General features: G+C 37.9%; 1 protein-coding gene across 3 annotated transcripts in view; it reads left to right on the forward strand.

The window, feature by feature from the left end:
- Positions 1-14,567, forward strand: part of LOC133859430 (uncharacterized) — a 42,552-nt gene that overhangs the window by 5,595 nt on the left and 22,390 nt on the right. For 2 of the 3 annotated variants that reach the window (XM_062294830.1, XM_062294832.1), the window contains 4 exons: positions 2,273-2,371; positions 6,354-6,544; positions 10,868-10,972; positions 13,871-13,971. In XM_062294830.1, the coding sequence (XP_062150814.1) occupies positions 2,273-2,371; positions 6,354-6,544; positions 10,868-10,972; positions 13,871-13,971 (496 nt within the window). The remainder of the gene's footprint in view (positions 1-2,272; positions 2,372-6,353; positions 6,545-10,867; positions 10,973-13,870; positions 13,972-14,567) is intronic. The other variant, XM_062294831.1, reaches the window with a different exon arrangement.

Genomic DNA, 14,567 nt, shown 5'->3' on the forward strand with positions numbered 1-14,567 from the left:
AAGCGAATAAATCTACCACCCGAAGAGGCATAACCCAAGACAGACTGAAGCGACTAAAGATGGCGTTCCACAGGGCGCGTGCAACCTCACAATGGAGAAGAAGGTGATCCACCGACTGCCCATTCATTTTGCACATGCAACATCTATCAATCACAATGACACGCTTCTTCCTGAGATTGTCCAAGGTAAGAATCTTCCCTTGCGCTGCCGTCCAAGCAAAGAAAGTCACTTTCAAGGGAATATTGGTCCGCCAAATACTTTTCCAGGGAAAATGAATAGCCTCTTTGCAAGCAAGAGCCTTATAGAAAGATCTAACATCAAATTTCCCTCTGTGAGAAGGAGACCACCAAAGCTGATCCTCCCCATCATAATTCACTTTGGTTGAGTACAACAAAGAGAAAAATGAGGCCAAAACATCCACCTCCCAGTCGTGGGCCGCTCGGAAGAAGCTAACATCCCATTGATAAGACCCGCTCACCACAACCAAATGGTCTACAACAAGAGCATCCTTGTCATGCGCAATGCCATACAAAACTGGAAAAGCTTCCTTAAGAGGCACCTCACCACACCACACATCATCCCAAAAACGGATCCTAGATTCGTTTCCCAACAAGAGTCTGGTATGGTTGCAGAACAAACTCCAACCCTTCCTAATATTCTTCCATAGCCCTACTCCGCGTGACCCAGGGGGATCTAGAGAACACCAACCATCCCAAGTAGAATCGTACTTTGCATCCACTACAGATTTCCACCAAGCCTCTCTCTCATGAACATAGCGCCACAACCACTTCCCTAAAAGAGCCTTATTGAAAATCCTCAAATTCCTGATGCCCAATCCACCATTGGATATAGGAGAACAAACCTTGGACCAATTAACCAGATGAAATTTAAATTCTTCACCTATGCCACCCCACAGGAAGTCTCGATACAGCTTCTCTATACGACTAGCAACACTGGAAGGAATAGGGAGTAGAGATAGAAAGTACGTAGGAAGATTAGAGAGAGTGCTTTTTATCAGGGTTACTCTGCCACCCTTTGACAAATACAACCGCTTCCAGCTAGCTAGCCGTCTCTCGATCTTTCCAACTACCTCATCCCAGCTAGACTTAGCCTTAAAAGGGGCTCCCAACGGAAGGTTAAGGTACTTTAAAGGAAGAGAAGAGACTCCACAGCCCAAAATGCCAGCAAGATCATCCATATTATCCACAAGACCCACAGGAACCAAAACTGACTTATCCAAATTAATCTTCAAACCTGAAACAGCTTCAAAGGACAGTAATAACATACGAAGATAGACACATCCAAAAAATTCAACATTAAAGTTCAATCTTAGCTAAATTAACACACAATCGAATACATGTGGACAACAAAATTCCATTGTTTAACCGAATACAAAATGACTGCAGCAATACTAGGGGACAATCAACCAACAAAAGATTGAACACACTTTTAGCCTAACATGTGCACTGCCCATAACAACATTGCATTATGAGCCCTACAAGTCCAAAAACATCTCTCTACCACCAACAAACATGTGAAATCCAACAAAATCTCTATGACACTAAATAAAGTGGAAAGTTAGAAGATGACACCTTTGAGTTTGAGTAGGTGTGTGAATGTACAAAGACTGACGTGAGAGGACACCACGACACTCCAATTTTGACCAGGGTTTTACGTCTTTCGCGAAATGGGCTATGGCAATTGACTTTTTAGCTACTTCTCCATAAGCAAATGAGCATAATTGGCTGAAAATGCAAACATATGGAGTGGTTCGAATGTGTTTGGGGGAAACCTAGGGTTCAATAGTTTTTTTGGGGGAAAAGTATATCGTGGGCGATTTGGGGGAGAAAGGGGAAATTGACCTGGGTAACCCGAGTCAGGGTTAACTTTTTGTTTGGGTAAATTTTAATCTGGTGAGGTGCTGACATAGATCTCAATAAAAACGTGTCAGTGACATGTCGGTGATGCGGATTAAATCCTGCTGTTGTCAAATTCCTTTGGGTGCAGAATCCTTTTAAGTCTATAGATTAGGTTTGTCTGATTTTGTTATTAGTATTAACCTTAGTGTTAGAGCACAACATAATAATTTATATTAAGTGACATGAGAGATTCTGATTCCTAGCCATTCATGTATTGGTCTGAATCATGAAGGTTAGGATGGCTGCTAAAGTAATTAGATTTATCGTCTTAGTGATGCCTTTTCTATTCTAACATTGCAACTAAGATGTCTAGAAGTAGTCTTGCTTTGCTCATCTGCCATTTTTTGTTGCAGGAGAAACAAAATTTTCCTATGAATATGGTTCTGGAGGTGATACTTGGAGGGTGAACAAGAGGAACCCTTGTCTATGGATTGTTATATGTGCGCATGCTGGTATACTTCTTCCTCATAGGGTCAGAGAATTAGATCATTCATCATGGACTTTTAATAATAGTTTTTCTTGTTATTCTTTAATTTGAACTGAAAATTCAATTATAAATGGTTGGTTTGGTAAAGTTTTGACTCTTTTGAGTACTGTTTTGGGTTTTGAAAAGGGTAAAAGTTGAGAATTGATTTAGTGGGCCAATTTTGAAGAATAAAAAATTGAAGAGGGTTCCCCAAAATTAAAGAAAAGATAAAAAGAAAAACTGTTGTATTTGCAATCCAAGGTGGTGGTCACCTGGCAGTAGCCATTGCGGTGTCCGTACCAGGCGGTCTTGGTGGCCCCCTGCGAGGTCCCCAGATCTTCCTAGCGGTCACCGCGGGGCCACCGGAAGTTCAAAAGTTCTTGGCGGCCACCACGAGGCTACTGAAAGTTCATGGCAGAGACCGCGGTGGCTATCACATTCATATGAACACATTGAGTACATAACCTCTGAAAAGTTTACTGAACAAACACAAAATATTCTCTGAAATAGACTTTTTCTTCTCAAAATATTAATACTAGAGATATCTTTTTGTGCTATTGGCTTTTGATGTGTGTAGTTTTGTATATGATCATGTACCTAGAGCTAGGATTTTGGTCTGGTTTCCATCAAATAGGTTTGCATACTTCCTAGAATGGTTGTGGAAGTGTTTCTGGTGATTCTTTTTCTTCTTGCTGTTAATTTTTTGATAAGTAATAAATTCATTAGAAAAAACAAAGTAAAAATATGGTACAAGTGGATCCTCTTCTAACAAGCAAACACCTCAATAACCTTTCTAGGCATTGCCCAATGCACCCAAAAAATAGAAAATACCAAGGCCAAAAACTCCCAAGCGGCTCTACAGTGAATTAATTAATGGTCCACTGATTCTTGCTATATTTACACGTACTACACCAGGTAACGATAATCTTCTCCTTACTCAGATTGTTCACTCTTAATTTTTTCCCTAAAGCTGTAGTTCACATGAAGAAAACAACTTTTTGAGGTACTTGAACTCCCCATATGTACTTCCAAGGAAGCATTAGTCAATCTTCTCAAAGCATTATAATAAGACCATACATCGATTTTTCCATTGCTAGTCAACCTCCAACACAACCTATCCTCATATTTGCCTGAGGGATAATTAGAATGCAGTAACTTAAACAAAAAGTCCACTTGACTCTAATACCTAATCATGGAAATGCTCTAATGAAATTAAGATTCCAATAGTTGTCCCCTTCTCCTGGAATACGCAGATATGAAGCTATAGAAGTGTTTTTATCCTCAGCTATTGAAAATGAATTGGGGAATAGACTTTTCAAGATAATCATCAACACACCACATATCATGCCAAAATCGAAATTTCATACCACCCCCTACCACAAAGTTTACAAAATTTAAAAGTCTTTCCCATTCACTTCTAGTACTTCTCCACAAACTTAAACCATGAGGCCCACAAACCGAAGCCGAAGTCCATTCTTCCCAAAGTTCACCATATTTTGTGTTTATGACCTGTCTCCATAAGTGGTCCTCTTCGTTACCATATCACCAGAACTACTTTCCCACTAGTGCTTGATTAAACGTGCTCAATTTTCTAACTTGCAGTCCACCTGATCTAATGAAAGAACACACATATTTTAGTCCACCCAATTGAATTTAAATTCATAAGTTGTTCCATTTTATAAAAAAATCCATTGGTAATTTTCCCGTCGATTTGTAACATTATAAGAGTAAAGATTAAAATAGATAGGTATGCTAGAAAGCATACTCATAATAAGAGTAAATCTCCCCCTCTAGAGAGGCATAATTTCTTCCAACCCACCAACCTCTTTTACATCTTCCTTAAAATTGTATTCCAAACCGTTTGAGCTTTATAAGAAGATCACAAAGGTAGGCCCAAAATGAGACACTATAGCTCGAAATTTACAACCCAAAACCTCTACCAACTCATCAATCCCTACAACATCCTCTACTAGTATCACCTTACTTCTATCCAAGTTCACCCTTAAACCTGAAAACACTTCCAAGGCAAAGGAGAATAAATCTGATATACCGAATCTACTAACCTTCTGCCTCACAAAATAAGATGGCATCATCAACAAATAATATATGTGAGATCTCCATTATCCCACCCTCCTATCCCACATGACCAAAACACCACTGGATGCCCGTTGGAGTCTAAACAACACCAATCTACATGACTACACCCCCATAAGCTATGCACAATATAATAGGACATACTCTCTATTTTGGTCTTCTAAAGACATATAACATTTTCCTCTAAGTAACTTTTTGATTTTAAGGCACTTCTCCCCATCGTTCAATCCTTTTATGTTCCATGATAAAATTTTGGGCTTTATGAATGAATTGAGGTACTCCTCTCCTAACTCTGCTAGGGCTTGAACATCCACTCAGAGAGTCATAATTGATTGAGCAAGATAATCTTTTCAACTCTCTAATACTTCTGACGACTGATTTGGAATTGGAATTCCACCCTCCTGATTATGACCCGCTTCAATGGCTGTGAGCAATGCCATAAATTGCCCTTAAAACCCTTCACAAGAAAGCCCAACAACATGTCGAATGACCTTTACCTTCTGCAAAACCCAACTAGAAGCCAAAGGAGAGCAGCAGCTCAGAGGTTCACACACAAGGGGCTCATCTCTGGTATACGGTGCCAATTCTGAACCTGCCACACCAATCTTATCTGCACCATAGACATCAAACCCATCCAGATTAGAAGAATCTTTACCGCCCATAAAGCTAGCTTCATCCACTTTGGCCTGTATTCCTATTACTTTTTCTTTTACCCTTCTAGGATTAGGACTCACAAATGGAAAATACTTGCTAAACACAATAGGCTAAATTTTTTTTAAAAAAACCCAGTACTACCTTTTAGTAAAATCTTTACTTGCCATTTTTTCAGTGACATGTATAGAGTGTGGTCACATCTAGGTCATTTTTTTTTCGCATGATGGGGGTTTCTTTCAATGGGGATTGAGAAGGGTTTTCTGGATTTCTTGACTTTAGTTGATGAGGGCAGCGCTCTGTCTTTACTCCTAAGCAAAAAGGGAAAAGAAAGGTCAAGAATCTAGAATGCTCGATCAATTTCGATGCTAGGGGTGTTGGTTCTAGTCGGGTTAGAGGCAAGAGGTTGGCGGTTTGAAGTAACCCAGGTTCTTTGATGGCTCTGGGTTTTTGTGGTTGGGTTGGGGGTTTCTTCTATCTTTTGGGTCTTTTCGGGTGTTCTTCATTTGTTTTCTGTTTTTTTTTTTTGTTTTTGTTCTGGTGTCCTTCTTGTATACTCACTGTATGCTTAGGGGCGCCTTTACGCTTTTTTAATGCTATTTCTTTTCTTACCTATATATAAAAAAAATCTCTGGAGAAGCCAAAATAAAAGATGGAAGTAGCTAGGTGATTTTCTTGAATGTCAGTGTTATGGCTGCATCAGAATTTTATTCCTAGATGCTTGCCTTTAATGATTTGATAGCTGGTGCTTATTTATTTTAAATACACCCGTGGCAGCTTCATCAAGATTATATATATATATATTTCATTACTTAGGTAACAGGGATATGGGGCTTGTTTGAGTTGGCTCGAGTATTATTGAATTATATATAGTATTGGATTGGTGTAATGCATGTTTGACTTGCTTTTATTTGAATGGTGATGTTATTTTGTCATATTTGAGAAATTTGAGTTTGTGAAGTTATAAGGGAATAATGAGTTTTAATTTTGCGTGGCATGTTGAATGCTTCAGTGTTGAGGTTTGTTTTGACGAAAACAAATATTTATTCACATCTTTTATAGCTTATTTATGTAATTTCACACGTGATGTGCATCTGTTGTTGTTGGACTAATCTAGTTTCATTTGGGGCTCATATTAGTAATGGCAAATTGCTAATAGAATTGACAATTATAAAAAGAATTGCTTATATAATATTTTGATGACTATGTTCCTTTGTTTACAGGAATAATTCTTGGGATAAATGCCAACCCTGTCTTAGCCAAAGATATGTCAGCTGAATCAAGTTCTGAAAATGACACTGAAGGGACTGACATAATCGGATTACGGAAGGTTGAGGATGGCTCTGTTATATCAAACATACATACATCTAAGTGGAGAATTTTTACAGATAATGGGAGAGATTTTTTCTTGCAGGCAAGCACTTCAAGCCTAATTTACTTTGTTATTTTATTTTCTTTGTTAAACTATATGGTTGATCCTTGAAAAAATTACTGAAATTTCAATCTCTTTCCTAAAATATATTTAATGTCAATTAGTCAATGTGTTTTTTCAAATGAATCATTTCAGTCTTTTGGCAACAATGGTGTCACATGGTATGACAGAAATCGCTGATGTGTTATTTATTTATTTTTTGTGAAATTGCACATAGTCAGCAAACCGTAGCTTCCTGATCACCTGCTCTCTTGTCACCTTCTCTCCCTCATGGACCACTCACTCTTATCCTCCAAGCTTCACCATGTCATCGCTGAGCCCATTGATTGCATCAAGTGCTTGCACCACCATGGCATTCTCCTCCGTTTGCTCCATCCCTTAGCTTGAGTTGAATGGAATCGGATCATGGGCTGCACGGCCAGGTCTAGCTCTAGGCCCAATTAGTCAATGATAGGTCTAGCACTAGGCACATAGTAACTCCAAAATCAAATGGGAAAAGCTCTTGCTTGTTTTGGATTCTTGATGGTACGACCCTAGAGGAAGCCAACATGACCACCAACGCCATCCCCACCAAGCTCTGGCACATACTACTACTCTCCACCCTTGTTGTCTCACCCAATGTACACTTCTTGCCACTACCATCTAGTGGCATAACTGGTGTCAAATATTATCCTCCACCAAATTGCAAGAGCTACCAATGCCACCACTACCTAATCCAATTGTCCCATATTTTCTGTTCTACTCTAATGGCCCTCCATTTACTTTCAACTCTACAATGTCCTGGTTTGTAATGATGACATTCTTTTCCCTTGGAAGAGTATTTGACGAATTAAGGCTCTTTTGAGGACGGCTTCTTTTTGCTTGGTTGGTACCCTAGGAAAGATCCTTACCATGGACAAATCTTAAGAAGCGGCATGTCATTGTGGTCGATAGGTGCTATATGTGGAGAAGGCTTATGATCATGTGAATTGGGATTTCTTGCTCTATTTGCTACAAAGATGTGGTTTGGGGGAAAAATGGAGGGATTGGATACGTTTTTGTATTTCAACGGTGAGATTCTCTATTCTTGTTAATGGAACCCCTTCGGGTTTCTTTAATGGCTCTCGTGGATTGCGACAAGGAGATCCTCTTTCTCCGTTGTTGTTTGTGGTGGTTATGGAGGTGTTGAGTCGGATGTTGACTGCCGCATTGGACCAGGGTAATTTGACAGGGTTCTTAGTGGGTTCCAGAGATTCAGAGACCCTAGTTGTGAACCACCTGCTGTTCACTGATGATACTTTGATTTTTTGTGGTGCCCAAGAAGAACAAATTCGCCATCTGAGATGTATCTTCTTAGGTTTCGAGGCAGCTTCTGGGTTGAGAATTAATTTAGGAAAATCAGAAATTGTCCCAATTGGTGGAGTAGAGGATGTCGAAAGGTTGGCCAATCTTCTTGGATGTAGGGTTGCCTCTTTGCCTATGACTTACTTGGGTTTGCCGTTGGGTGCTTCTTACAAATCCAACTCTATTTGGAATGGTGTTATTGAAAAAATGGAAAGGAGGTTGGCGGGTTGGAAGCGGATGTACTTGTCGAAGGGTGCCTGGTTGACTCTTATCAAAAGTACGCTCTCCAACATTCCCACTTATTACCTATCTTTGTTTCCTATGCCAGCGAGGGTGGCTAATCGTCTTGATAAAATCCAAAAGGATTTTCTTTGGGGAGGCATTGGTGATGAGAAAAAATTCCATCTAGTGAGTTGGAACAAGATTTGTACACCTTTGTATGCAGGTGGGTTGGGAGTTCACAATCTCATCCAGTTCAATCGAGCGCTCTTGGGTAAATGGTTATGGAGATATGGTAGGGAGAGAGAGGCTTTATGGCATTCGGTGATTGATGCCAAATTTCAGAGTCTTAAGGGCGGGTAGTGCTCGAAAGAGGTCTTGGGTTCCTTTGGAGTGGGTGTATGGAAACATATAAGGAGGGGGTGGGAGATTTTTCGCAATTTTGTTCGTTTTGAAGTGGGGAGTGGATCTAATATTAGTTTTTGGCATAACCGGTGGTGTGGGGATAGTTCCTTGAAGCAAGGCTTTCCAGCTCTTTTTTGTATTGTAAGGAACAAAGACGCGATGGTGGCGGATAATTTGGTGGTCCATAATGGTGTAATTCAGTGGAATGTTCTTTTCACAAGACAAATCCAGGATTGGGAGATGGATATGGTCCTCTCTTTCTTCGACCAATTATATTCTACTTCGATTCGTCATGGTGAGGGTGACAGATTAGTGTGGAATCCCTCTAAAAAAGGTTTATTTGAGGTGAGATCCTTCTATGAAGAGCTCTGTAGGAAAGATGGCCCATCTCTTCCTTCTTTTCCTTGGAAAAATATTTGGCGTGTTAAGGCTCCAACTAGGGTGGATTTCTTCGTATGGTCAGCAGCTTTGGGCAAAATTTTGACGCATGATAACTTGCGTAAGAGGAATGTAATAGTAATGGAGTGGTGTTGTCTATGCAAGAAGAGTGGGGAGTCTATTGATCACTTGTTGCTTCATTGTGAGGTAGCCCGAGCCCTCTGGAGCTACGTTCTTATTTTATTTGGGGTCGAGCGGGTTATGCCATAATCGGTGTTGGAGTTATTGATTAGTTGGGGGGCAGCAATTGGGAGTCGGCATGCGAAAGATGTTTGGCGGTTAGCTCCTCTATGCTTGCTGTGGTGTATTTGGAGGGAGCGAAATGCTTGTTTGTTTGAAGATGTAGAGACACTTATGGTGGAGCTACGGAAGCGGTTGCTCAACACTTTATATTCTTGGATAGCGCCACATCATAGTTTGAGTGTCTTTACTTTTGTAGACTTTTTAAATTTACTTTCTGTTCGACCCGTTTAAGGGCTCTCTTGTATACTTCCCGTGTATAAGGGTTGCGCCCCTTAGCGCTTTTCAATAAATTGCTATTACTTATCAAAAAAAAAGAATTGGGGAGTTCGTGGACCATTTTCTTCTCCATTTTGAGGCTACTTGTGCCTTATGAAGGTTTTTTATTTTTTATTTTTTATTTTTATTTTTTCAATTGCTTTGGACTGTCTTGGGTTATGCCTAGTCGAGTAGTTGATTCGTTTGCTTGTTGGTGGACTGTTGGTAGCACTTGGAGTGCTGCTATGTGGAAGATGGTGCCTTCTTGCCTTTTGTGGTGCCTATGGAGGGAAAGAAATAATAAAAGTTTTGAGGACTGCTAGAGGACATTGAAGGATCTTAAGTCTTTTTTCCTCAGTACTCTATCTTTGGACTGCTGTTTTTGTATCTCTTTTGGTACTTAGTTTTCATGATTTTCTGATTCTTTTTTCTTCTTCTAGCTAGGTATTGCTCTTGTATGCTTCATATGTATTTGGGTGCTCTTTGCGTGTTTAATGATATCTCAATTACTTATGAATAAAAAATTATTAGGATTTTCTATTTTTGTTTGCTTGCTTTGATGGAAAAGAGCATATGAGGGGAGAAAAGGGTGGAATAATGTGGTAGATTGGAAGAGCTATGTTTAGCAAAGTTTTTGAAAAGTGTTTGTGTTTTCTTTTGAAATGATAAAAGTTGAGTAGTGTTTTCAGTGAGGTTCACATTTGAAATGTGTTGTCTATGGAGTCAGAAGAAACACTAAACATGCTTATTTTGAGAAAACACATATTTATTTTTTCATGTGTGGAGGCTAACTCGTTTCTTATATAACAATAATAAAAAATTAAAAAGAAGTGGCTGAGTGGCCACTTCAATTGAGGAGAAGGCGGCTACACCCAGTATAGGAGAAGGGGTGGCCGCTTAAAAAAAAAAAAGATTTAAAAAATAAAGTGGTAGCCGAGTGGTCACTTCAACGGAGCAATAGGCGGCCACACCTAGGGGAGGAGAGGCCACTCCCTCTATTGGGGGTGGTTGTCCGACCACTTATATTTTTTTTTATAAGTAACAAGTCAGTTCCACACTTGAAAAAATAAGCATTTGTAATATCAAAATATTCCTATGAAAAGGTATAGAAGTTTTTTTTTTAAAAGTGTGTGGTGTTTTGTTTTTTTAAAAAGTGTTTTGTGTTTCGTTTTTTGAGAAGTGTTTCATTTGGTAACTATTTTTTGAAAAGTATGTTTTTGTGTTTGAAAAGGGAAAAGACTTTTCAAAACATTTACAAAACTTAGCCCTAGTAACTTGCAGGTGAGAGAAAGAAGGGTTTTTGATCTTCAAAGAAGCAAGAAAATGAGTGTTGGAACTTCGGAGGGTTGGTTCTTATGATTTTTGGAACTTTGAAGGGTTGGACTATCTTATGATTTTTGTATTTTGTTTGTTTTCTGCTAGGGAAAAGTGGAGGAGGCTGAAAAGTTCTTCCTTTCTGCCCTACAAGAAGCTAAAGAAGGTTTTGGGGAGAGGGATCCGCATGTTGCATCTGCATGCAACAATCTGGTGGGTTTTGCTATTGAGATGCTTTAGATGGTTGTGGTTCCTTTGTTATTGACGTGGTTAATCTTTTCTAAATCATTGTTGTGAGAACTGTAAAATAGTAAGTTTTGAGGAATGCACCTGGAGACATAATTTTCATTGGGCCTCTATGCATTGCAGTTCATGCTGGACATGAGCAGTTATTAAGAACAAACTACTACAGAGAATATGTGCAAGTGAAAACAATTTTAGAGGGTTATTTTTTGTTTTTTTTTCTTCCTTTTTTAGTAACGTTAGCGTCTTTTAATTATTAACGTTGATCAAAAGATATGTTCTCTCTCTCTCTCTCTCTCTCTCTCTCTCTCTCTCTCTCTTATTATTATTATTTTGTAATGTTTCTGTTTACTCATACTTATTCAGTTATTCCTTTTGATTTTTAATTTTATTTTTTTTAATGATTTGTACAAATTGTGGGCATAATAAAAGGTCCTTAATTTGGGTGATTTTCTGAATGCCTGAAAATTTGTTTCTTAGTCTTAGCGGATGTCATGGAATGTTGAGAGATTCGTTAAGGAGGAGAGCATCCTTCTATATGTAATTTAATTGCTCATTGGATTTAACCAAAATGGTAGAAAATCTTACTCTTGTTTTAAAAAAATTTACTTATGTAAGAATATTAATTAAATAATTAAATTTACTATTTTCCATCAGGTTAAGCTTTTGGGACAACTAGTGATTTAACTTGATATCAGAGTAGAAGTCCTAAATTTGAACGTCGACTCTGCAGTGTACCTCCTATTTTAGGCTTTTCAGCTAAATATTCCATATATTAGATCTCACTTGTAGAGAGGGACTTTGAGTCTAGATGTAAGGGGGTTGTTAAAATATTAATTAAATCATTTCCTATCAATTTAAGCTTTTGGGATAACTGGTGATTTAACTTCTATAGAGCACAAACTACTCACTTGATAATGTGGCTTAACCATTTGGCTAGCATTTATAATTTTTTTTTAAAAAAATATTTTTAATTTTATAATTGAGTATATTACTCTATAACTCTATTAGCTAATGGTGTTATACGAGGCTAGGTGACACTTTCTAAATGGTTGAATCTGTCTATGCCACCTTGACATTTTTAGCCTGAATCATATTATTTGGTTGTTCCTTTGCTAAGTAGTATTTTAGTTAAGAGGAAAATTGTTTTAAGATTAAGAAATATGTTACATTCATCAAAGAGGAAAGCAACTTGAGGAAATCCTGAAAGCTGCGACTTATTAAAGTTACACATCAGTTGGGAGCTCCTAGCCTTTTGGTAATCAGTTAGGCAAACACCTTTGTCACAACTTAAACAAGAGCACAAAGGAGATACTAGGCACAGTGATCCTACTCTTAATGATTTCAATGTTGTTCACGGCCCAGTGTCCAATTTCCATTGAAAAGTAGGTTTTTTTGAATTTTTATTCTCCTATTTTTTTATATATAGAAGGCCGCCTGTTCCACGCTTACCAATTCAAATAATCCACTGATCACACTGGAAAATACGCATATCTCTGGACACCCCACCCAACATTAGACTCTTACGAAAAACATCTATTGAAAAAGAGGGGTTTAAGTGGTTTTGACTTATAATTTTTTTTTTGTTGAAAAAAATAGATGTTTAAGTGGTTTGGACTTTGCAAAGTACATTCTGATTGGGGAGTGATGAATTAGAGTCGATGGTGTATGTAATGTAATTGACGCATGATAACTTGCGTAAGAGGAATGTTATAGTGATTGAGTGGTGTTGTTTGTGTAAGAAGAGTGGAGAGCCTATTGATCATTTGTTACTTTACTACGAAGTCGCTTGGGATCTTTGGAGCTACATTCTTATTTTATTTGAGGTAGTGTGGGTTATGCCACGCACGGTGTTGGAATTGTTGAATAGTTGGCGGGCGGCGATTAGGTATGGTAGTGCTAAAGAAGCTTGGCGGTTAGCTCCTCTGTGCTTATTGTGGTGTATTTGGCGGGAGCTGAATACGCGGCTCTTTGAAGATGTAGAGACATCTATGGTGGAGTTATGGAAGCGGCTGCTCAATACGTTATATATTTGGATAGCGTCCCATCATAGCTTGAATGTTTTTACTTATGTAGATTTTTTAAAATTATTTTCTGTTCGTCCCTTTTAGGGGCTCTCTTGTATACTTCTCGTGTATAAGGGTTGCGCCCCTCTGTGCTTATTTTGAATAAATTGCAATTACTTATAAAAAAAAAAAAAACAATAGTAATTTTAGGTGATCGAAATCTAGTGATGTTGGGAAAAGGGTTGTAAGAAATCTTTTGAAATAGTTGCAAATGGAGAAGCAATGGGTGTAATTGTTTGTGGCAGTGAGACTAAGGTGGTGATATTTGGTGATTGTTGAGGCTGTAATTGTTTCTCTTCAAATTAGGGGTTCTCTTGTATACTCAATGTGTACTAGAATTGCGCACATTTGCGCTTTATTAATAATACTGATAATGAAATTACTTATTAAAAAAAAAAAACAGCCCAAACAATATGATTATGGTAATTGGGTTGATAGATGGTAATGATGATCATTGTGGGGTTGTGGATGTGATGCCTTTGGTGAGCTTAAATTTTCCATTATACATTACCTTCCTAGAGTATGTCCCTTTTGTCTATGTTATCTAGGGTTGAAACTGGTGCTGTATATATGAATTGGATTATTTTAGAACCGTCTACCTCCATTTGATGAAGTGCTATTATCAGTTGTTAGAACAATCTTGAAAATATTTGTGCTGGGAATTATCTTCAGGTCAAAGAAATCATATTAAGACAAACAGAATCTTTTTATTAACTTATTATGTATGGAAACTGTTTTTATCTGCTTGATATATGGAACTCTGTATTTTACTAAAAGTTGCTATTCTCTGTTATTGTTTCAGGCGGAGCTGTACAGAGTTAAGAAGGAATTTGATAAAGCAGAACCATTGTATTTGGAGGCCATAAACATACTGGAGGAATCATTTGGTCCTGAGGATATACGGTATAGCCTTGTTATATTCATGACTACGGCTTATGAAAGCAAAGGATGTACAAGGAATGTATATGGAGGAAAAAGATGTGGAATAAATTAATTTGGTACTTAGTGATCCATCTTTTTCAGAGAATATGAAATTGACTTGGATAACCTCTAATTTAATGATTATCAAATCGACTTCGATTCTTGAATAATCCACATCACTTCTACTTGGATTGTAATAAAAGATTCCCTTTTTATGTGGAAAAGTCCCATGTCTTTGTATGAGTATCCATCTTACAATTTAATTAAATGGACCAGCAATTACCGATTTCAGGCGCTATCATTGGCATTCCTGACCTACTGCAGGTCCTCCCTGTACAGAGTTCGAGATTTAACTTTGACTGTCACTACTCTTGGCAATGCCATTGTCATTACTGTTCCTCCTTTCTTTTCTTTTTTTTCTTTTTTTTTTTTTTTTTTTTTTTTTTTTTTTTAATTTTTTTTAAATTTTAATTTTTTTTATTTGATTATAACTACTTTTTTAAAGGCGAAAATAGGAAAGCAGACCTAAGCAAATGTGAAGTATGTAAATCCTTTAACCTACAACTCTTGGTCATGCC

Source organism: Alnus glutinosa, chromosome 2 (assembly GCF_958979055.1).
Source record: "Alnus glutinosa chromosome 2, dhAlnGlut1.1, whole genome shotgun sequence".
Lineage (NCBI taxonomy): Eukaryota > Viridiplantae > Streptophyta > Magnoliopsida > Fagales > Betulaceae > Alnus > Alnus glutinosa.